This window comes from Rhineura floridana, chromosome 1 (genome assembly GCF_030035675.1).
Source record: "Rhineura floridana isolate rRhiFlo1 chromosome 1, rRhiFlo1.hap2, whole genome shotgun sequence".
Classification (NCBI taxonomy): domain Eukaryota; kingdom Metazoa; phylum Chordata; class Lepidosauria; order Squamata; family Rhineuridae; genus Rhineura; species Rhineura floridana.
The window spans coordinates 201962207-201987880 of NC_084480.1; the positions used below are offsets into that span (position 1 = coordinate 201962207).

The following is a 25674-nucleotide window of genomic DNA, read 5'->3' on the forward strand; positions in this document are numbered from 1 at the left end:
GTTTCTCTGACGTAGCATGATGCGTACAGATGACAAAACCCATCTACCCACCCACACAAAATAACTTGGCTTCTCTTTGCCAAATAATAAACTAACTCCATGCGGAAGAACAGCCCTGCCCACAGATCCTCGTCTGACAAGCTGGAGCATTTGAATCATACAGCAGATTTGTATATCTTGCTAATTCCCCCTCATTTTTTTTACAAAAACATGAAATATCAAAGCACTTATGAAAAACAAAGCAGTTAAAAAAGACACCTCCCCCTCCCATCCCTTATTTTGATCTGATGAAATGCAATATAGCCCAAGGCAGAACCCATACAGCTGTTACCTTGTAAAAAAGCTAGAATGTATTTTCTGCATAAGGATGAGAGTCAGGATGTTCTAACAGGTGCAGCCCCATCCTTTGCCAGTTTCTCTCTCCCCCCCACCCCTTTGCTACTATCAATTCAATCTATATCATCTCCCAGCTACCTACCCATCCCCTCAAGGAACAAAGAAATTTAGACTAACAAGAAGCACATACAATCTCAACCAGTCACTTGGGAGATCAAGACCAAAAGCCAAGGACCAAGTGGAGGCAGGGAACCTTAAAAGTCCTCAAACTGCCACTGCTGTTATTGCTTGCAAATGAAAGGTGTGACTCATGCATCCCTCAACCTTTGTGATATCTTCCAAGACCCAAGAGCCTATAGAGCAGGGGTAGCCAACATGGTGCCCACCACATGTCACTGGACTACAGATCCCATCATCCCTTGACCACTGGCCATCCTGGCTGGGGATGATGGGTGCTGGAAGCTCAAGATTTCCATATATATCAATACAATTCCTTGTGTTAGGTCTTTCTAATAAATACGTTTAACATACCTAAAATAACTAGCATTCATAAAACCATGAATAAAACTATCATGTATAACGATAAAATGTCTTTGTGCTGAACATATCCCAAACGAGTTTCAACCTATACAGGTCTTCTTCAGTGGGAACTGTACATTTTTATCAGCTGAATGCTGTTGTGCTCCTTTGGCATTCCTAGATCCTGTAAAGAATAAGTGTAACCTACAGACAAAGTAGAGAACAAATGTAGCCAACTATAGCTCAACATTATGCATATAAAAAAGTATAAAAGATATAGATAAGTCTCCCGTGTACACACCCACCTCACTCACCTACACCTTTTCTATACAGATGTATATCTTGTGCAGTTAGAATGTATCACAATCAAATTAAAATTGTCTCTTTAGATGCATAATCCTGTGTCACTCGCCCATAGTAATGCAGGCCTCTCTAGTTCAATGAAATTGTTTGTTATCTCAGCCAGCTTGTTTGTTTTGGCTGTTGTCTGAAATATATATCTAAGCTGGTTTTTGTACAGAAATTATTGCTTAGTCATTCTTAAAGAGGTACCACAGGATTGTGATGAACCTTCCAACTGTATCCTGTCACAACTCACTTCCCATATGAGACCCACATGAAATTATGGCAAAATCCCTTATAGGCATAAATTCAAGCCTGAAAGTAGGGAGAAACAGGGGAGAAGAACTTTACAGTATCACACTCCAGTTTATAGCTTCATTCAAGCCCCTAGGGGCTGCTGTATCTAAAATGTAAATCCAAAATAATTCTCTCTCCTGAAGTTTCCGATATAGCTGTGTTCCTTATAAATGAATCTTTTCCCAAAGAACAAAACTTGATATCCTCTGAATTGTGATCATACTTGCTAAAATGTTGCACCGTAGGGGCTTGTGTTTTCTTGGTTTTGATGCAGCTCTTGTGTTCGCATGTTCTTTTTTTTAATGCTTCTTGTAGTCATGCCTATGGATATCATTTTGCATAGACAAGTAACTGCGTATATGACCCCACTTGTATTGCAATCGCACATGTATTGTTGATTCTTATGTGGATTCACAAATTGTTTCCCCTCTTTGCAATGTTTACAAATCGAACAATGTCCAAATTGAAGTTGCCTGTAAGGGCAACTCCAAACAAGTTCCTATCTTGAATAATTTCCATGGAATGTCATCAATATGCTGATGACACTCAGCTCTGTCTCTCCCTACCACCTGATTGCAGGGAGGGAGTGCTCATCTTAAACCAGTGCCTGGAGGCTGTGAAAGGCTGGATGCGGGCTTACAAACTGAAACTTAATCCAGACAAGACGATGGTACTGCTGGTCAAGGGAAAAACTACACCAGGGATGGGGTTGCAACCTATTCTGGATGGGGTTGCACTCCCCTTGAAGGAGCAGGCCCGCGATTTGGGAGTCCTCCTGGATCCTGCCCTGCTGCTTGAATATCAGATGGCTGTGGTAGCCAGGAGTGCTTTTGGCCAACTCAAACTGGTCTACCAGCTGCATCTGTTCCTGAAGGCAGTTGACTTGGCCACAGTGACACATGCATTGGTGACATCAAGGCTTGGTTACTGTAACACACACTATGTGGGGCTGCCTTTGAAAATGGTTTAGAAATTACAGTTGGTTCAAAATGCAGCAGCCAGAATGTTAACTGGAGCACAGCACAGGGAGCATATCACCCCAGCGCTTTATCGACTCCACTGGCTCCCAATTTGTTTCCGGGACGTATTCAAAGTGCTGGTTCTGACCTTTAAAGCCCTAAACGGCCTTGGACCAATACACCTGAGGGACTGCTTACGCCCATATGTACCTGCCCGGGATTTAAGATCATCTGCCTCTAGTCTCCTCTGCGTGCATGGAATAAAAGATGTTAGACTGACAGGTATGCTGTCAGCTGTGGCCCCAAAGCTCTGGAACACCCTACCCCAAGACGTCAGCTCTGCTCCCTTCCTGATGGCTTTCCGGAGACTTCTGAAAAAGATCTTGTTCTGGAGAGCTTTTGGAATGGACTGAAGGTAGAGCCTGACACTGATTTTATGCCTTCTAGGTTAAATTTTACCTTTGTAGTCCCTTTAGTACCACCCCCTATATATATGTATATGTGTGTGTGTGTATATATATATATATTGTATTTTATGTATTTTAATGTTTTTGTGATTTTACTGTTTACAATTTTATCATGTACATGTTTGATTTTATTTTTGTAAGCTGCCCTGAGTGCCCTATTTATTTATTTATTTATTTATTTCTTGCACTTGTACACCGCCCCATAGCTGAAGCTCTCTGGGCGGTTTACAGCAATCAAAAACATTAAAACAAATACACAATTTAAAAACATATTTTAAAAACAATTTAAAACACAATTTTAAAATTCAAAACAATATAAAAACAATTTAAAAACACATGCTAAAATGCCTGGGAGAAGAGGAAAGTCTTGACCTGGTGCCGAAAAGATAACAGTGTTGGCAACAGGCGCACCTCGTCAGGAAGATCATTCCATAGTTTGGGGGCACCACTGAGAAGGCCCTCTCCCTTGTTCCCACCCTCCGAGCTTCCCTTGGAGTAGGCACCCGGAGGAGGGCCTTTGATCTTGAACGTAGTGTACGGGTGGGTTCGTATCAGGAGAGGCATTCCATCAGGTATTGTGGTCCCAAGCCATGTAAGGCTTTATAGGTCATTACCAGCACCTTGAATCGAGCTCGGAAACATACAGGCAGCCAATGCAAGCGGGCCAGAATCGGTTTTATATGTTCGGACCGTCTGGTCCCTGTTACCAATCTGGCCGCTGCATTTTGCACAAGCTGCCGCTGAAGAGGAACTTTTCCACCATGGCTCTCCTTTCCCCATCACCACAGATACACTGTGGAACACAGGAAGCTGCCTGACTCAGTAGTCAACCCGTGGTCCCTCTTGCACAGTATTGCCTACCCTAACTGGTGGCTCTTCAAAATTTCAGGCAGGGACTCTCTCCCAAAGCTAAAATATAGCAAGCCTCTGCGTGCCATCCCCCAAAACCATTTATCAAATATCATATGAGATTTCAGCAAGGTGCAGAGGAGGAAAGGGTCTCCTCTGCTCCCTCCCTGTGCTCATTTTTCTGACTGACTTGGAATTCCATGTTCTTTTTCAGTATTTTAGGCATAATTTATCCCTTGTCCTTCTCTGTCGACTTCCTAGTGATCATAACTGTCCTGTTTCTTGACAATGTTCCTATGCTAATCTAGCTCCCATTTTCTTGTGCAGCATCTTTCATTCCTTATGCTTTATTAAACCATTGTTCTGCAGTTAATAAAGCTGTTGTACTTAATGATTTTGCTATCTCTTATCATTTTGTTTTGCTCTTTTCGAAACATGGATTTTCCCATGAGATGCTGTTACTCCTCCTGTTCTTTCATCCGATTCTGTGTTCATTTTCCCTCAGCCAGCTGCTGGGAGTGGGTTTTTTTGGGCCCCTTCCATTTGTCTGTTTCATCTATTCTTGTACTTTTTTGTGTAAACATGACACAATTAAGCGCTTTTCCTTTTACTCTCCGCTTAGCTGCCATATGCTGTTCCTTAGGCTCCACTTCTTCTCTGTCCAATACTGACTCCTGGCTCTCTTCTTTCTTACCTTTCTCATTCCCAGTTGTTGTAATGACAGACTTTAATATCCTTAATTCTCATCCTCAAACTCATGCACTTTACTTCTTACCGCCTTCCCCCTTCAAAGCTCACACAGAAGAAGAGCCCTGCTGGATCAGGTCAAAGGCCTATCTAGTCCAACTTCCTGTTTTCCACAGTGGCCAATCAGATGCCCATGGGAAACCCCCAAGTATGACAAGAGCGCAATAGCCTTCTCTGGTTCTTCACCAGCAACTGATATTCAGGGTCATGGTGCCTTTTTATTTCTTCCACCCAGAGATTTGACTTTTTCTTATTTTTTAGTGTTTTTTCTTTGCCAAATTGCAAGATCATCATTCTGTTCTTCTCCTTTGTGATTTTTCTTCTGCTTTTTGCACTACTGACTTCTCTTCTTCTTTCTTATCTTCATGCCTTTTTGTTTGGTTTAATTCTTACCTTTCTAACTTCCCTTCCTTCCCCATTGCAGGTTTCATTTCTTCTCTTTTTTCTGCTGGATTTCCAGAGAATTTGATCCTTGGCCCCTTTATTTTCTAAATATTTGCTTCTATAGGCCTCCCTTATACTTCCTTTAATATAATTTTTTTTATTCAAGCTGATAACCTCCAACAGTATTTTTCCACTCCCAACTTAAGATCTCTGCCTGCCTTTCAGCTGTTCCTTAATCAATGAAGTATTCTCATTTTCTGAAACGGAATTCACTTAAAACTGGATTTTTGATTTATCCTTTGAGTTCTGGCTCTGCCTCTTCATCTGTTCTCTTTATTTGTTCTGTATCTATTTGTCCTTCAGAAGTATGCAATTTGAGGGGTTCTTTTTGACTGATCTTTTTCTTTCTTTCTGCTACAGCTAATTCCCATCAATCCCAACATTTAAACATCTCTCAACATACTTCCCCCGCCCCCACTGCTACTACAAATACTTTGCTTAATTCTCTTAAGCAGACTAGACTTGGCTGTTGTAAAACACTTCTAATTGGCCACCTTCTCTCGTATCTTTTGTCGCTTTCAAATTCTACAGATAATTTGGTTTTTCGTGTTTCTCCTTTTACCCATGGTTCTCTTCTTTCTGCTCTTTCCTAAGCTCTGTAAGGACATGGAAGCTAATTGAAGATTCTTTTTGTTAGCTGATAAATGCCTCCTTGCTCTGGATCCTTCTTATCTTCCTGCTCTCGTAGGGATTTCTTCACTTAAGTGAAGAAGAAATCACCTAACCACAAGTGCCAAAGACACTTGAAGAGAGACACTGCTTACAAGTGCCTGTACGCTAATGCTAGGAGCCTCCGAACCAAGATGGGAGAACTGGAGTGCTTGGTCTTAGAGGAGAGCATTAATATAGTGAGCATAACGGAGACCTGGTGGAATGGAGAAAACCAGTGGGATACAGTTATCCCTGGATATAAACTATATCGGAAGGACAGGGAAGGACGTATTGGTGGCGGAGTCGCTCTATACGTGAAAGAAGGCATTGAATCCAGCAAGCTCGAAACCCCGAAAGAGGCAGACTCCTCCACAGAATCGTTGTGGGTGGTGATACCGTGCCCCAGGAGGGACTTAATACTGGGAACGATCTATCGTCCCCCTGATCAAAATGCTCAGGGAGACCTTGAGATGAGATATGAAATTGAGGAAGCATCCAAACTAGTAAAGGTGGTAGTAATGGGTGACTTCAACTACCCGGACATAGACTGGCTGCATATGTGTTCCAGTCATGACAAAGAAGCAAAGTTTCTAGATATTCTAAATGACTATTCCCTAGATCAGTTGGTCATGGAATCGACCAGAGGGACGGCAACCCTGGACTTAATCCTCAGTGGGGACCGGGACCTGGTGCGAGATGTAAGTGTTGTTGAACCGATTGGGAGCAGTGACCACAGTGCTATTAAATTAAACATACATGTAACTGGCCAATTGCCAAGAAAATCCAACACGGTCACATTTGACTTCAAAAGAGGAAACTTCACAAAAATGAGGGGATTGGTAAAAAGAAAGCTGAAAAACAAAGTCCAGAGGGTCACATCACTCGAAAATGCTTGGAAGTTGTTTAAAAACACTCTATTAGAAGCTCAACTGGAGTGCATACCGCAGATCAGAAAAGGTACCGCCAGGGCCAAGAAGATGCCAGCATGGTTAACGAGCAAAGTCAAGGAAGCTCTTAGAGGCAAAAAGTCTTCCTTCAGAAAATGGAAGTCTTGTCCGAATGAAGAAAATAAAAAAGAACACAAACTCTGGCAAAAGAAATGCAAGAAGACAATATGGGATGCTAAAAAAGAATTTGAGGAGCACATTGCTAAGAACATAAAAACCAACAACAAAAAGTTCTATAAATACATTCAAAGCAGGAGACCATCTAGGGAGACAATTGGACCCTTGGATGATAAGGGAGTCAAAGGTGTACTAAAGAACGATAAGGAGATTGCAGAGAAGCTAAATGAATTCTTTGCATCTGTCTTCACAGTGGAAGAGATAGGGAAGATCCCTGAACCTGAACTAACATTTGCAGGAAGGGATTCTGAGGAACTGAGACAAATAGTGGTAACGAGAGAGGAAGTTCTAAGCTTAATGGACAATATAAAAACTGACAAATCACCGGGCCCGGATGGCATCCACCCGAGAGTTCTCAAAGAACTCAAAGGTGAAATTGCTGATCTGCTAACTAAAATATGTAACTTGTCCCATGGGTCCTCCTCCGTGCCTGAGGACTGGAAAGTGGCAAATGTAACGCCAATCTTCAAAAAGGGATCCAGAGAGGATCCCGGAAATTACAGGCCAGTTAGCTTAACTTCTGTCCCTGGAAAACTGGTAGAAAGTATTATTAAAGCTAGATTAACTAAGCACATAGAAGAACAAGCCTTGCTGAAGCAGAGCCAGCATGGCTTCTGCAAGGGAAAGTCCTGTCTCAGTAACCTATTAGAATTCTTTGAGAGTGTCAACAAGCATATAGATAGAGGTGATCCAGTGGACATAGTGTACTTAGACTTTCAAAAAGCGTTTGACAAGGTACCTCACCAAAGGCTTCTGAGGAAGCTTAGCAGTCATGGAATAAGAGGAGAGGTCCTCTTGTGGATAAGGAATTGGTTAAGAAGCAGAAAGCAGAGAGTAGGAATCAACAGACAGTTCTCCCAATGGAGGGCTGTAGAAAGTGGAGTCCCTCAAGGATCGGTATTGGGACCTGTACTTTTCAACTTGTTCATTAATGACCTAGAATTAGGAGTGAGCAGTGAAGTGGCCAAGTTTGCTGACGACACTAAATTGTTCAGGGTTGTTAAAACAAAAAGGGATTGCAAAGAGCTCCAAAAAGACCTCTCCAAACTGAGTGAATGGGCGGAAAAATGGCAAATGCAATTCAATATAAACAAGTGTAAAATTATGCATGTTGGAGCAAAAAATCTGAATTTCACATATACGCTCATGGGGTCTGAACTGGCGGTGACCGACCAGGAGAGAGACCTCGGGGTTGTAGTGGACAGCACGATGAAAATGTCGACCCAGTGGGCGGCAGCTGTGAAAAAGGCAAATTCCATGCTAGCAATAATTAGGAAAGGTATTGAAAATAAAACAGCCGATATCATAATGCCGTTGTATAAATCTATGGTGCGGCCGCATTTGGAATACTGTGTACAGTTCTGGTCGCCTCATCTCAAAAAGGATATTATAGAGTTGGAAAAGGTTCAGAAGAGGGCAACCAGAATGATCAAGGGGATGGAGCGATTCCCTTATGAGGAAAGGTTGCAGCATTTGGGGCTTTTTAGTTTAGAGAAAAGGCGGGTCAGAGGAGACATGATAGAAGTGTATAAAATTATGCATGGCATTGAGAAAGTGGATAGAGAAAAGTTCTTCTCCCTCTCTCATAATACTAGAACTCGTGGACATTCAAAGAAGCTGAATGTTGGAAGATTCAGGACAGACAAAAGGAAGTACTTCTTTACTCAGCGCATAGTTAAACTATGGAATTTGCTCCCACAAGATGCAGTAATGGCCACCAGCTTGGAAGGCTTTAAAAGAAGATTAGACAAATTCATGGAGGACAGGGCTATCAATGGCTACTAGCCATGATGGCTGTGCTCTGCCACCCTAGTCAGAGGCAGCATGCTTCTGAAAACCAGTTGCCGGAAGCCTCAGGAGGGGAGAGTGTTCTTGCACTCGGGTCCTGCTTGCGGGCTTCCCCCAGGCACCTGGTTGGCCACTGTGAGAACAGGATGCTGGACTAGATGGGCCACTGGCCTGATCCAGCAGGCTCTTCTTATGTTCTTATGTGCTACTTAAAAAAGACCCACTGAAAGTAATGAATGTATGTTAGTTATGTCTATTAACTTCAATGGGCCTACTCTGAGTAGGACTAGCACTGAATACCACCCCTATTCCTTCATACTCTTTCTTTATGTTCTAATGGCACTTTGCTCCTCATCAAATTCAAAATCTCATCTGTTATTTGTCACTTCCATGCTTTTTCATTTGGTATTCCTGATCTTTGGAATGACATGCCTCTTGATACTAGAACACCTCCATAAGCATTCATTTAAAAATAATTTTTGGAGGCACATGTGTTAATCTCTGGCCTTTACCCATTAACTAATGGGAAACCTCCAGTCTCCCCTCCTATTGTGTTCCGTTTCCTTCCCCAATTTTCTTTATCCATGAGATTGCAAACCTGCAGACAAAGCCAATTCAGCTTTCTATATCATAGAGCAGGGGTTCCCAAACTGTGGTCTGTGGACCACCAGTGGTCTGCAAGCATTATTCAAGTGGTCCAGGATGTGTCTTGTGGTTGAAGATGTGACATGGCACATCCATGACAATGAATATTCATATTGATTGTTCAAAGTATTTCTATTGCTTCTTTTATTTCTTATATTATATTTTATTATATCACCATTTGAATTTTATGGAATTACAACTGCTACAATACACAGGAAAAGAAAAATAATTAAGCAGTTCCCTAAGACCTCCAGCAATTTTCAAGTGGTCCATGGGGAAAAAAAGTTTGGGAACCACGGTCGTATTCGGTTTTGAAAGCACTTTAGAAATGACTGTTACTGTTACTCAGAAAACCAAACAGAGATCAGTGAAGCTCATGCCCAAGTAAGCATGCATTGATTTGTTAGCTTAACTTGGTTCAGTGCAATATACATGCTAAGATCATCTGGTATTTGTTCTAATGCCAGAAGTCCAATGCAATTCTTCATATTAGGAACCAAAGAACTAACTTGCTGGATCACACCACTGTCAAACTGGTCAATATTTTGTCCCAGTTTGGACTTTCTTTCCTGGCTGGATAAATCATGAGTTATGTAGCTGGGACTGAGTACCAGGGCTGAGCACGCACTCCTCCCTCATTTCATCCCTTCCCTTTTCCCTACGTGCCATGAGTTCAACATTTATTCCCTGGCTTGTATTGAGCCAGAATTCCCTGTTACATCCAAACTGGGAAATTGACTTAATGTCAGTTAATGAAGTGGGCTAATAAGACAGGATCTGTTTCTGTTGTGTGAAGAAAGAGGTGATGGAAAGAAAGTGCTTAGCCCTAGTGCATATTCTTGGCTTCCTAAACCATGGTTTGTCTGAAACAGGCCTTCATTTCCAACACAAGCAAGCCACAAGCCCTGGAAACCACACAAAGCATGAAAATGACAGCCTTTCTCTTTTGTTTGTCCTGGGAATCTGATATTCAGAGCCACACTGCCTCTGAAGAGGGGAGTTCCATTTTGCCACCACATCTAACAGCCATTAGAGAACTTATTCTCCATGAATTATGGCAGTGAAATCCCATGGCAGAAATGCATAGAGATACAGGGAATTAAGACAGACAAAACACAATATTAGCAGTACAAAAGCCACAGCACAGGTCTCTTACCTATCAATGCTTCAAAGCAGTTGGCCATTGCATGGCGCAGATCTGATTCTCGGCAAAGATCAGGCCCATGAGCATAAAGCATAAATCGATCCAGCTCCAGCTTCTACAAAAGACCAAGACAATTTCTGTAAAATGAAGGATGCCAAAAACTACAGACCAAGCACACTTTGGAGAAACACAGGAACATATATTAATGGGGATATGTAAACATTAGGGAAGCTATGAGCAACTTGTTCAGCACTGAAGGTCAAACTGGAAACCCATCATGGGCTGGAGAGCTGTAGCTAATTGACCAATTTACTTGCACATAATTATTATAATTTGCATGACATTTTGATGAATGTAGTAGATGCCAAATTACAGCTGGTAGAAACGTTGCATTAATCCCACAGTACTCCCATTCTGAAGAACGTTATCCTCAGGAGTGAAAATTAGGTCCAGCCTTTTAAAATGTCTTTAGATACGGATACAGAAATCACGAGTTGAAAAGTAATTAAGATCAATGTATTTGAAAGATGCCTCCTGGGTTCTGAGGTTAACCCCTAAACAGATACTTTCTGTGTGGACAGAGAATAAGGATTATACCATCCCACCACAAGCTTGCTCACTCTGCTCCTGGATCTTTCTGATACCCACACTTTGGACAACACATGCAAACAGAGTGTAGCATACCTGGAGCCCAGTATCTACATGACCATTCACTAATTTTGCTGGGTAAGAATTTCACTGTGTCAACTTATAGTTGTATTCAGTGCTAGTCCTACTCCAGTAGACCCACTGAAATTAATGGGCACAACTAACTTAGGTTCATTAATATCTACAGGTCTACTCTGAGTCTAATGTAGTTGGATACAACCCCTACACACACCTGAATTTTGAACATCAACATGCAGATGTCAGGGCATTTCCAGAGGGAGCTGACATGAGCTGATACCCCAGCCTCTGTTGATACTGAATGTCTGCAAAGGGATTTAGAAAGCTTTGCTGTTAAACTTCAAAATCAAAATCCTTTCACTTCTCAGGCGGAAAAAAAAAAGAGAGAAAGAGAGGATCTATTCCCAAGTTAATTTTTACAGCTTTGCTCTCAAGGGTTACTTCAGCAGGTATGTGTTGTGTTTAACTTTAGAATAGTAAAATCTATGTTCTTCTTCGTGCCAAGACACAGATTTAGAAAACACACACGCACGCACACATACAGTATACTGCTTCTGCTTAATACATGATTTCGCATTATAAATTATAATTATAATATATAAATTATAAGTTATAAATTATAAGTTCAATCTGATTTTTTTAATAACTGTATTAAGATGTATTAAAATTAAACTGTATTTAATAATTGTATTTTTCATAGAACTTCCACATATAGGGCAATTTACCATTGCAATTCAGACCTGAGTCAGTGAAAGAAACAAGAGACTCATCCCTAGAAAACGATTGTGGAAAAGGGAAGTTCAGAGACAATGCTGGCTATTTACAAAAATGTGGTTTACAAACTGGGAGCCAGAGTTGTGATCCCACAACCCCCCCCGCCGTTCAGAGCCGTTTGCAGCACTGACCACTTTTGTTTTATATGCGTACCGCCACTAGTTTTAACCGTGTTTAACGTCGAAAACCAAAAAAAGACTGTCTTCATGGCCTGCAATGGATTTGTATACCATGGTTCAGGATAACCATGTAAATCCATGTGTGGTATTCCCCATGAAACCCTTAGAGTGTCCTCAGCTCCCTTTTATGTCACAGAACAGGGCTTATAGCTTTGGTCTTCTAAGAGCTGCATTTCACCATTGGGTAGCATACAGAACAGCCTCTCCTTCCCCACTCCCTCATACTAACTACTATCACAATACTCCTTCTGTTCCTCTCTTCAGTAGGTCCTATATCCTGCTTTCTCTGTTACTTCTAAAGCAGCAAACAACCCTTTCCTCTATTCTTTCACCCTTGCATTCCCTCAGTACACCTGGACCTCATTTCAAACAGCTGGCGTGAACAGGGAGACAAACAGCCCCAGCGTCTCCTCCAGCCTCATCACACCATGCTTGGTGCTGGGACATCAGACGCAACCTCACTTGAGGGAGGAAAGGGGGCAGAGACTTACTGAGGCTGCTTGGCAAACTATGTCTTGCAGGGAACCAGAGCTACATCTGCACAAGGCCCAAGACTCTTAGGGAGAAGAAGAGGGTGAACCCTTGTTTAGGCAGGAGAAGCAAGGAGACAGCTTGGCTAAAGAATGTCTTCATAGCACATGTTTTTGTTTTGCTTTTTCTCCTAAAGAATAAGAAACGGAAGAGGAAGGAACAGAACATGTATTGCAATGGAGGAATAAGGAAAGCAGGGAAATAAGCAAAATCTAAAGAACACCCTACTGCTTCTGTAAATAGGTCCAAATGATTTGATTTCCCTCGGTGCTAACGACACACAGCAAATGCAAGGAGATGCCTCTACGATCAAGAGGGAGAGCAAAGTTGGTTTGTTACTCCACAGCTCCATCTAGCTTTTCCTTTGCTTCTAACGTACACAATTCACATCAAGGTGTCTGCCAATCTCCTCCGACTTTGAAATCAGAGGCATTATGGAATGCAGGCTAATTCTGTGGAGGAAATGCATTCCAGAGTTAGACTGGTGAGAGAGGTCAACTCTTGGAGATAGAGACTGGACACGGCAAAGAACGGATGTTCCAGGTGCATTTTGGGAGAGGGTGTGGATCCACAAGACCATTTTCATATAGGCATATCATATATCTCTACAGATGTACTTTTTTCAGGCTTGTTGAAGAAGACAAGCTTTCATTGGTCACTGAAGTTCTGAGTAGCAATTCAAAAGCTATTAAGGTTTTCCTGCCCCATTAAAGCCTATGGCAGCAACTCCTGGCAAAATAATATGGTGTGGATGCATTTTACATTCTGGAGCAAAAATTTGCTAGGACTACAGTGCTTGCAGAGAGAGACATCTAGTGAATGTTATATGCAATACCTATCCCTTTAATTATGAATATGACAGTGTGGTGCAGTAGCTAGATGAGAAGTCACCAACTTTTTTGGGTCCATGGGCACATTTGGAAACCTGAGAAACTGCTGTGGGGGGGGCACACTCCACAACCACACATTTACTGCACCTTTATGAAAATCTGAGCCTTAATGTACTGCTAGAGGAATCCTGCTATAAAGACTGTTGCTTATATCAGAAGTTGGCAGAGATGGTGGTCTCCTCTGATGCAGTAAATGGGAGAGTGGCACTGCAGCTAGTGTCTTGGAATGTGGTGCATATAGCTGTATTTCCTAGCACCATGGTTATTGATGACAATGCCAGTAAAGAAAAATGACAAAGCAAGTCTTGAAAATAATTACTTATTTCATAGATTGTAATGAGGCAACAAGAAAAGGTGAATCTTGGCAGTGTGGAGATGGTGAATACACCAACTTTGAGCAGGAATGGGTTGCTTAATCTACTATATATTTTGGAAAGTTGTCTGTTTGCTATGCACTTAGACACCTCCTAAGATAACCAACCAAATTTCACATCATGGTTCTTAAGATCAAGGAGTAGGTTTTTGTCTACGTTTGGATACAATTGGACCTCATTTTGAATCAAGATGGTGAATTGAACCTTTCAGAACTACACTAATTTTAATCACTGGTTTCAAAACTGCACTGTTTTGATTTTGCAGAATTCCACAGCAACACCAAGTACAAGGCTGCTAGTTATTTATGTCTCATTAGTGCATTTGTATTATATGTTTTTCAATATGTTGTAAGTCGCCAAGAGATCATTGGGTATGAGGCAAAATAAAATAATGATAATGGGCCAGTGCTTCTTCCCCTAAAAAAGACTCTCAGGGGGGCTTACGCAGAATATCAAGTTAGACAAGTGAGCTCACAAATCTTATCCCACGCAGCTTTTCTACTACAAAGTGGTGTTGGGAGGGTGCAATTTGAAGCAAAGAAGTGGTTGTGCCGGAAGAGAATTCCTAACTCCTTCACTTATTGCGTCTTTTCAAATGCAAAGCCAATCTCCCTAGCCTGTTTTATTGCCACTGAGTATCTCAGATGTCTTGCTGCATGCCTGCTGGTGGAAATCTCAAAACGGTAGTGAATGAATATTTTTTCTCTCTTGTTCTTCAGGTTGCAGTTGCAAATCCAGAATAAGAAATGAGAACGTTCATGGCGTTCAGTCTTAGTGCAGTGCCGCCGAAAGGCCTCCTTTGTGGTGAGCCAGCATAAGGATAGTGAAGAGGGCTAGAGGATGGCCCCCTCCCACACTGTAACTCATCCTGTCAGTTACTGATGCGAGCAATGGACAGGCATGGGCAAACTCACTGGATGATCCCTCTAGCAGTACAGTAAAGCTCAGCAACACAGGTCCAGGACGTCTTTGCTGGTCTCAGGTATTCTATCCTCCCCATCTGGGCTTCGGGCTTGAAAGACCAATGAAAAGTGTTGGTGCTCGGAGAGTAAGTTGTAAGCAAGCACTATTTGTAGCATTGCGCAATATCTTTACTCATCACAGGAACATCCGTTAGCTTTGTGGAGGTTGAGCCAAGATCTTAATCTGGGAGGGTTTTTTAAACATATATACTGTCATTTGAATAGTTTCATATTCAAATCAATTAAAATAAATGGAATTAAATATAAATTATAACTTGCCTACATCATTTACAAGCTTCTTATAAAAATCTGGACTGACAAAAAAACAGAGTTGCCATTTTTTGTTTTTTTACACACAGAGGAAATTTAATTTTGGGGTTTGACTGTCTGAAATCAAAATTTGGATTGGTGGAGGGATATCAAAGGGTTTTAGTGGCACAGGAGAACCCGTTCATACGTAAGTGTCTTAAGGCATCTACATGTGTACAGACCCCTTTTCCTATGTAGGCTTTGAGAAGAAAGAAGAGGGCCTTCTCCAAAAACTCTCAGGGGAAAACAGATGTTGTCAGACAGAGGGAAAGGGGACTACAGACTGTAGCCCAAGGATGCTAGCAGCTGGGCTGCATGTGGCACAAACAGCAGCAGTAGATGTATGAGGTCACCCACAGCAGTAGGTAAAAGAAGCATATCCAAGCAATGGTTGCCTGTTTTGGCCACTGAGGGAAGTTTAATCCCTTCCTGCATTTGAAGATGTATATAGGGAGGTGGGGCCGGAGATTCCATATGCATAAACTGACAAACAGATTCATCTAGGCATGTGTACTGAAGTTCACACTCTTCCATTGCAATCAGTGCGCTCAGAAGAACTCCCAGTACCTATGGCTGTGAACTCACTTATGAGCAATGCCAAGCAAAATGACTGTTGCAAATATAACCATGTGTTGAAAACAAATGGAGAGCTAATACCATCTTTCTATCATTATTTTTTAGCCAGCCCAGATTTGGTTATGGAACTTAAAAGTGCCCAAGGGGATAAATGAAAGCCTGATTCAGATATTACCTTTGAGGCATGTACAGCACTTCCACACGGGCCAGTTCCACACTGGCATCATGGCCTGAGTCTAGCAGCAATCCAGACACAGAAGATGTTGAGGCACCAGCTAAGGAGTCAGACCAGGTTCAGAGCTTTGAGCCTGCTGCTGAAGATTGGGAGACCTGCAGCTGACAGACAGGAGCCCACAGAACAACCTCCCATAGGGTCTGTAGATCCAGGAGCCTCACAGGAGTCTGCTGTTGAGCTGGAGGAACCCAAGGCTCCCCACAAAACCTCACTAGTCCAGCGGCTCAAGGAGCACACCAGACAGGAGGCCATGGAACATAGGACTGCCCCTTTTCAGGTTAGACGGTTGGCCCTTTAGATCCTTAAACTAAGTTCTCTGCAAGGGGTGGAGCCTGAGAGAGGTAGTTTGCTTTCAACATCTGTCAGAGCAAGCTGCTCACGTGGAGCTATCCATGGTTCTGCAACTTCTGAGTTGCCTTGTCCTGTGGGATCTGGCACCAGACCAGACTAGGACAGTTACTCTTGTAACATGTGAAAACAAGAACTATGTTGGAGAGCCACCACAACACCATTTCTTCCTATGCCAACATCGCTTGACTGCAAGCAACACTGGAAGAGAAGTAACCAGGAGGCATCCATGGAGAAGTGAATCTGTACAGGCAACAGAGACTGTATCGGAATTTGGGCCATGTCAACCCCGGGGACAAATCAACCTTCAGTGGCTTTAAGAAAGTATTGCGAGAGAGCTAGAAAAAAGGACCTCCAAATTCTTCAAAAATCTAAAAAGATAATTCTGTCTCTTCACAGCATGGCTAACACAACAAACAAGAGGCAAACAAGAAAAAACACATAACACCCTGGATCGCAAAAGCAATTGATTAAGGTGTGCCAACTCGGACTGCAAGAGTGAATCCTAAATTTGGAAGAATATGAAACACTTCTGCCTCAAGAGTTTTTTGTAGCTGAATTGGATGGGTATAAATTGGAAGGAAGAAATACAGATGACCAGACAATGAGAAAATGCAAACCTGCCTGCTGTTTATTAATGGCTTGTGAGACATCCAGAGAATGATGGCCTCAACATGGAAGCTGGGCAGGCATCACTGGGATGAAGAACAATGAAGTGTGGGCAAAGGCCGCAGTTGGATAATTAAAATGGAAGGAGAGGGACTGGGAGGACCCCAAGAAATAGAAGAGGAAAAAAATCAGTGAACTATCCATCTTGGAAGCATAAGTGGCACTGGTTAAAGGAAAGTAAATTGAAAGATCAATTGTAAGCCCTTTGGGCAGTAACTAAGTCACTTCTATGTGTTCAGGAGCACCTAGCACATCAGTAAATCTTTCAGTAGTTTAAATACGAGGCAGGCTCTGCTTTATGGTTGTGATTAGAAGAGGTGCTGGTGAGGAGTGATTTTAAAACATCCAAAACCAAGAGTTACAGATAGAGACCAGGATTCTAAGTGCCTCCATGCATGCAAAAGAGAGGGGTGCTAATTTTCTCTGAGTGCAGCCTACATCAAATGCCCTTGCCTTAAGGGCTGACTCTCTGGATGGTCAATGGCAGGACTAAAAAGCTCTAGTGCACACACTGCCTTTAGGGTGAGAGTTGCTTGTTCTGCTTTTATATATATTATAAATACATAAACAAATAAACACAGAGTCATACATTGATAAAGAGATTGTAGTTGGTTAAGTGAAGCTTTTCCTAACACGGAGATGAAGCGACAGAAAAGGTTTCACCTGCTAAATCCCAAGTAATTCAGTATAAGATTTTTGACTGCAGGGGTGGAGGGGGGGAAGACAACATCACTAGATATTTTACAAAAATAGCTAAAATTGCGATCCATGGAATGAGGACAGAAAGCATTATTATTATGTACACCAGCTAAACAAACAAGCTTGCTTGATGTACAAAACCAGCAAAATGGTCAGCTTGTTACAGATAATTGGGAGGAGTCTTTAAAAAAAAAAAAAGGGAGGAGGAGGAGGGAAGTGTTTTTTCCCTTTCCCTTTGAGATGTAGCTAACTTGCCTTCAGTTTCACTCACTGGACAAGGAGATTTCATATGCTTCTTCTGAAGCCTGAAATATTAGTCACTGTCACCAATAGGGCTGCTGTGCTATCGCTGAAGCCCACTGTGACAGTTCTGAACTCCTCCATTTGATCTGCTTAGAATAGGTCTTGCATTCCAACATTTCACTATTGCATTCTTTTACCAGGGTCTTTAACACAGTTATTTACTCTTCTGAGCCTGTGACAAAAGCAGATGGCAGGTAGTCTTCAACTTTTTCAGAGCAAAGGCCCATCTTCAACCTTAACCACATTTACATTTTTAAACCACACAGGTCAATTTTCCCCCTCTTTCCCTCACTTACTTCACCCTCAACTTTTGTTAAAACATCTCTAAACAGACAAAATGGCAGGTCTGCTTGAGGAACCCACATCAAGTAAGGGCGCAACAGAGGGACAGAATCCAATTCACCAGTGTACAACTACGTGATTGCATGATTTTTCAAGAACTGTCACAATATTTAAGTGATTTTTTAAAAAAGGTGATCTGTAAGCTACTCTGGGAATCTGTTTTGGCTGATGAGTTTTAATCTTTAATCAATCAATTACATAATTATTAAACAGGCACATGTGGACCAATTTTTTTTCTTGTCCTCCATAGCCCATCTGTCCCTGTCCACTTTCACCACTGTTATTAGCTCTACTTGCACAACGAGAACAATGAAAATTACAAGTCATCCTTCAAGAAGCTGGTTTAAAAGGGGTATACATAATGCAAGTTGTGCATCAGACAGAACGCTCAGTGGATACTTGAAGCATACCATGTAGGAGCACTTCCTACTGAACACCTTTCATGAGCTGCCAATTTAAAAAAAAGCCAAAGCATAATGGTCACTGTCCAGACAGACCTATGCAGCACATACAAGGCCTCGGAGTCACAAAGCAGAATTTTCTGCCTCCCCCAATTATCTCAAAATCTTTGCACTAATTTGAATGTTGCTTCTCAAATTATCTTGACTTCAAGGGGCACCCAACTGTGCCCTTCTTCTAAAAATAAAATAAAAACTCAGAAGCAAGTTCTGCTGCATAAAGAGGTTAAAGTGTGGCCCCGATAAAGGTACAGGTGTGAATTGCCGAGCCTACCTTAATGAATCAGTCTTATCAAGCAGCCAAATGTCACAGCTTATTCAAACTGGGATATAAAGAAATAATTGTAAATACCTTAGCCAGCATGGCAAGATGTTGGTTCTGAACAATGGCGGTGCGGTACGTGGCTAACCCTCCTTCCTCTAGGCTTGGAAACAGGTAGTATAAATGAACACTGAAATTATAAAACAATAAGGAAATGATAACTGGCACATTAAAAGCCAAATGCTCTCAATTGCAGATCAAGTTTAACCGGCAGTTTCATTAACCGTCTCTCCTCACATGAACGAACCTGGACACTACATTCATCATCCAAGGTCCTTCTTTGTGAGCCCTCCCAAGGAAGGTGGAGGGGGTGGTGACACAAGAAGCTCCCCACTTATGAAATGCTTTTCCCCAGGAAGCATTTTCAGCATCAGGCAAAAACATATTTATTTGTCCAGATCTTTGGTCCTTAATTAAGAGGATAACTAGTTATTTTTGTGGCCTCTTTTTGCGCTCATCCTTTAAACAGGGTGGCTAGAATTTGTTCTCTTTATATACATTTTTTAATGAGCACTTCAGGTCTTGTTTCATTGCTGTTTTTATATATGGTTTTAAAGTGTTAGTTCTGTTTCTATCCTGTAAGGGGCTTTGAGACACTCCAATGGAAAAAGTGTTAAATATAATAAATAATAAAGTTATTTGCTGGTGTGCAATACTGATCTCTAGAGATGAGATGGCACCCATTGAAGAACCGGGCTCGTCTTGTGATCAATCATCATGTTATTGACAAGAAACCCTCTTGTCGGTTCCTCCCTCCCAAGACTGGGATGCAGGAATCATGCGAGAAGACCCAATGTTGTCATTCCTTCCTAAGTGAATCCTGCCCACCCTCCCTCCTTCCCTCTTGGGCTAGTTTGAAGTTTGCACGGGGAAGAAACCATGTATTTGGCTCTACCCACATGCATACTTCTTCAAAAATTGTCAGAGCAGGGGAGGAAGCCACAGGGGAACTTGAATCCAATAACCTAATCTAATAACCTTGAATCTAATAAAACATGGCCAAATTACTAACAAGACAAATGTAGCATATTTGGAAAGGCTTAAATAGCTGGTTCCGTGATGTATTGCATTTGCATCCCTCAATTTCTCCAATGAGCTCAGACAGAAGCGTATAAGGTGCGAGTTAGGTGCGGCTGAGACATGCTCAAGATAACCCTAGGGGAATTCACTAATACGCAAAAAACCTTGCGGTTTAAAAACGTACCTATAGCCCACAGATATTTCTATCAAACTTTAAAAAGCAGGGAAATTGGGCAGCTATAGTGAATGCATCAGGGGAGCAGGAGATCTGACCTCCTCTCTGAGATATTGGACTGCCCTACAAATTCGTCAAAATGCAAACACAATTTGGGTTGGTCTTTTACAGTCCAATCCACTTCCTGTGTAGCTTGGAAGAATTTGGTAACATGTGCTTCTGAGCATCATTTGCATGCTTATATAGTTCAAAGATATATACTTCTGTGCAATCATGCTTAAGATAGGTAAAGCTGACCATGGGGAGGAGGAAGGGGAGGGGGAGGAGGGAATTGGAAGGGGATGGGGAGGGAGGGGCAAAGGAAGGGGGAGGGGATAGGAGGGAGGATGGGTTTGATCATTTGCATACTTTTTGAGTTCAACGGGATTTATTTCTGTGCAATCATATTTGAAAGTGGAAATGGACTGCCTTTAAGTTGATCCCGACTTATGGAGACCCTACGAATAGGGTTTTCATGGTAAAAGGTAAGTGGTGGTTTTACCATTGCCTTCCTCTGAGGCTGAGAGGCAGTGACTGGCCCAAAGTCACTCAGTGTGCTTTATGGCTGTGTCGGGATTCGAACCCTTGTCTCCCAGGTCGTAGTCCAACACTGACCCAGGGGAGGGGCAGAGAGGGGAGGAGATTGGATGGGTGGGCATTGGGCACAGGGGAACCCCCTTTCCTCTCCAAAAGGAAAACGTGGTGAACAGTATCCTTGCTTTTCAGCGTTTCCCCCACCTTTTTATTCTATAGCAGGCACATGTAGCGTCCTGCCCAAATTTAAACTAAAGCTGTCTCTAGTCACATCCACACTAGGCCTTCATTTAACTTTGGAGAGTCATGGATTCTCTCAAAGAATCCTGGAAAGTGTAGTTAGTGAAGGGTTCTGAGAATTGCTAGGAGACACCCTGTTCCCCTCACAGACTTCAATCAGAGTGGCTGACTGTTAAACCACTCTGGCCACTGGAGCTCTCTCAGCGGAATAGGAGTCTTCTCTCAGCACCCATCACAAACTACACTTCCCAGGATTCTTTGGGGGAAGCCATGACTGTCTCAAATGAAATCAAAGTCTGGTGTGGGTGTGGCCCTCTGATTAGCCAAGCCCACCAGCTGGGAGTCTGGCTTTTAGAACACTGACAGTTGGTTCTTACTGAGTATGCCTGACACTATCATTGGGTTCCAGCCAAATTTTCTTAAATTAATTAAAAATCAGCCAGGCATTTTTTAAACTTTTAAACTGCAGAAGATGAAGGTCAGTAATAGGATTACAGGTACTCTGTGAACATGGCTGATTTTTAATGAATTTCATGAGAACTCTGACAGAAAAAAGTCCAAAAGGGCTCTGGGGTTTTTTCCTCTCTTTTTAGACTTTGAACTCTCTAAACTCTCTGATTGTTTTGTGTACTGCCATGAAAATTTAGAGGGTTGTTAAGCAAGCGTTTCTGAGTTCAGGACTATAAGTTTTGTAAGGTTTTGTTTTGAAATGAGCTTATGGGAAGCATCAGAATGGCATGGGGGTATTTTCAATTTAACATGGTGGAATGTGGAAAATCCACGCTGGCTATAGTATACAGCCACTCTTGTGGCTGTATAATTAAGCTTTTAAAAGAATGAAGAGAAGAAACTAGGCAGACATTAAGGGAAATATGTAACATAAGACATTAAAGCTGATCATGCTCACTTATTGCAGGTGTCAGTATTGCAGACCCCGTGGGCACGATGACATTCATGAGGGTCTTCACTGGCACTCTGAGCTTTCATTTTTTTTTAAAAAAGCAAGTCTGTAGCCCTCCTAGAAAAGTTAGGAAGCCAAATGTGCTGGCAACTTTCTAAGCAATTTCTGATAAATGAACAAGCCTGGCTACTCCCACCTTTTAGCATTTTAGCCAATGAGCAGAGTCAGAGCTGTGATCGTTAAGTGAGTTGTTTGGACACCAGGCAATTAGGAATCCTTAGGGTCCTAAAGAGCTGCTGTTTTCCCTCCCCTTTACTGCACTTTTCCTGCTTCTATCTTACATTCTAGTCCTTGGAATCTCTGTGGTCTGCCCTTCATTTCCCCCTAGTAGCTAGAATATATCTTTCCTGTGGTGGTTTCATCTGAAATCAGATCGTCCCCAGAAATTAGTTTCTGTAAATACTACTGCACGGTAAGGGTGGATGGCTGTTAAGAAACTTTTGCAAAGAGATTTAGGCATGTTCCCTGCTGTGCAGAAGGCACTCGTGAGGAATCCACTGCACAGTTAACTTACAGTACGATTGTAGACATGTCTACTCAGAAGTAAGTTTCTTTACATTCAATGGGGCTTACTCTCAGGTAAGTGGATACAGGATGGCAGCTTAGGGCTTGGTTTAGGGTTGGCACTGGGGAAAAACACTGTGCCTTTAACAGCTGTATGCCAAGCAGAAATTCAAAAGGTTAAGCCTTTTCTAGTATAAAAAAACAATTATGGGAAAAGCTTCACCATTACTACACTTCCTATAATTTTGTGTTATGCCATGTCCCCCATGGCAGCCATATGGTGTTATGCCACGCCTCCATGGCAGTCATTTTGTGACTGGCACCCACAGTACTCTCTCAAAATTCAAAATGTGCTAACTGGTCCAAAAATGTTGGTGGCTGCTGACTTATCGTATTCACACATCATTACCCCAATTCAGGCATATTTGTCCACTCCTTTGCTTGTTAATACTCATATGAAACTTTCCAGAGGAAAATGTCTTACTATGTATTGTTACTTAATTCATATGTTACTGCAGTGGTATAGATTCAATAGCCCGTGGCTTCCTCCCACAGTGCTCTGACAATTTTTGGAGAAGGATGAGAGTGAACTAGAGAATCATTGTCATCATCCTTTGAAGGAATGAATTTATATAAATGTAAAACTTCATAGCCATATCCTAGCCACACTTCCTTGGAAGGCAGTCGCCATAGGGTTAAGCCTACCTGCAATCCTGCCTGCATTTACTGAACTTACAGTGAAGCTAAACATGGCTTACACAGAACTAAGTCCAAATGAGGCCTACTCCTAGAAAACTGTGCAAACAATTGCAGGCTTCCCACACAATCCTATCCATGTCTACTCTGAAGCAGGTGCCAATGAGTTCAAGAAGGCTTACTATTTCTTCCCAGTAAATGTGCATAAAATGGAGCAGTCTGGCTGTCAGAATTGTCACTATGAAGGCCTCTGTGCAATTCGCACAAATTACATCAGGAAAAGTAATATGTTCACAGTGCCAATTTTCAAGCCTGAAAAAGATTGTGCATAAAAATGTACTGTGAAGGTTTACATAAATATAAATACTAAAAGAGCTTGTTTTTGAGCATAAAATAAATCTGCTCTCCTTCAGTGTTCGTTATTTTAGGAGATAAAAGCCCGCATATATTTTAATGCCAACAAAACAAAGCAAAAAAAAAGCTCATCCAAAAGTAGTTGGAAGGTACTGATGCCATTTTTCTTTTCTTTATCTGTAATATCTTAACACTTTTAGAGCCTCTCTCCAAATGAACAGATGACTTTTCCCATTACAAATGGACACACCTGAGATCTGGAAATGAGTTTCAAATTTTCCACTCTGGATTTTTTGATACTACCTGCTGTCACAAATGGCACTTATAAAGAAAATGGCTGCTGTTTTCACTAGACTATAAGAAGTCAATTTTACATTATTTTTGTTATTTTTCAATACTTTTGAGATGAACCTATGGAGGAAAAATTGAAGCGATCTTCCATTAACTGGGAATATTTTAGTGATTTACTGCAAATGCATGAACGAGGCTGCAAACTACCAAAAGAAAGGCAAAATGCCAATTGTGCCCTTATGAAGTCAGGATTAATGAATGATAACCCCACACTTGGAGAGAGAAGGGGAGGCAGAATTCAAAGTTTACTTGTAAACATACTTCTTGCTTGAGATTATAGACAGCAAGATCAAGGAGTTACATGACAAGAAGATGACATGTTCTAAAATGATGTATTCCTTTTATTTGCTAGCTATAAAATTTGAAGCATTTGGCCCTAGACTAGCCATTCTCCAGAGCTGTTACGAGCAACTTTCAATTACATCTGACGGGACAGAGTCATCAGCTTTTCATCTCAGAGTATTACACTTTAGGGCCTCGGCTTGCTATGAGACTTCAGATGAATATGTGGACATGCACAGCTTCCCGAGACGCAGCCGGGGGGGGGGCTGGCAAGCAACAATCTTTTGTGTGCATGCTCTTTCTTCTAAATGCCCAATAAAATACTATACAAAGGAAACTTGTTAATACGAGCAATTGGCTAATTCAGGGGTTGCCAGCTTGGCACCCCTGAAGTCTTCCTTGGTGGCCGTGAAGTCTCTGAGCCTCTTCACCCAGTCATGAGATGGAGTGAGGATAGTTCTGTTTTCCTGTCTTGCAAAGTACATAAGAGCTGAAGGAGGAAGTTGGAAGAGTAACTCCTTCCCACTTGTTCTTTCAGCTCTATGCGTTTTTTAAGGCTCAGATACTGGATCTGACTTTTACGCAAATCCTTTGAAAAACTGAAGTTTGCGCATGCATGCTTTCTCTTTCTGTCTATCACTCTGTGTGGGGGCTAATCTGAGGGACAGAAGTGGTTGCAGGGAGTGGCACCCACGACACTTGCTCAGAAATCTAGAATGGGCCCAGTGGCCTAAAAAGGCTGGTGACCCCTGGACTAATGCATGGTTTTAAACACAGACTATGAGAGCATTTGGATGGATCAGAGCTCTCATTAAGAGGCTGGAACTAGACAGTCTAAGGAAGCATGGCTGTCCCTGAAAGAAATCACTCTTTCTCCCCTCCTACCTTCTTCTGAGGTGACAGCTACTATTACAAATGTGTAATGTACTCATCACTCATACTCAGCCCTGGAAGGAAAGAGTTAATGTGGGGGTTGCCAACCTGGCACCCATGATGGCCTTCATTAGTGTTCTGAGGTGCAGGCCCCAGACTCGGAGGTTACATTTAAAGAAAAAAAATGGGAGGAGCGAGGGGAGGACAAATTTTTAGCACTCCTAGAGAGAAGGTTCCAAAACAAAATTTGCAGGTATCCTTCTAAGTAATTTCTGTAAAATAAACCAGTTAGCTGCTTGCGCCTGTCAGTGTTTTTAGCCAATGACTGAAGTCAGAGCCGTGACTGATAAGTGAGTTGTTTGGACACCAGGCAATATGAATCCCTGGGCTCTTAAAGAGCAGCTGTTTTCCCTCTCGTTCACTGCACTGTTCCTGCTTCAATCTTATTTTGTCATCCTTAAAATCTGTGGTTTGCCCTTCCTTTTTCCCTAGTAATGAGGATGTATCTTTCCCATGGTGGGTTCATCTGAGATCAGGTAGTTCTGAGAAGTTAGTTTCTGCAAATATTACTGCACAATAAGGAAAGGTGGATGCTAAAAAAAAAAACTTTTGCAAAGGACCCTTCCTCAGAGTTATGCATGGGCATCCTGCTGCCTATAAGAGAGCCATGAAACTTTTGCTGCTGCAGCAGTAAAG

At 42.0% G+C, this 25674-nt stretch overlaps 1 protein-coding gene across 7 annotated transcripts in view; it reads right to left on the bottom strand.

Annotated features, from left to right (window-relative positions):
* The window catches only part of DROSHA (drosha ribonuclease III), a 105268-nt gene that overhangs the window by 25496 nt on the left and 54098 nt on the right, over nt 1-25674 (bottom strand). For all 7 annotated transcript variants that reach the window (XM_061590079.1, XM_061590123.1, XM_061590114.1 and 4 more), the window contains 2 exons: nt 18980-19079; nt 10325-10427 (listed from right to left, as the gene is read on the bottom strand). In XM_061590079.1, the coding sequence (XP_061446063.1) occupies nt 10325-10427; nt 18980-19079 (203 nt within the window). The remainder of the gene's footprint in view (nt 1-10324; nt 10428-18979; nt 19080-25674) is intronic.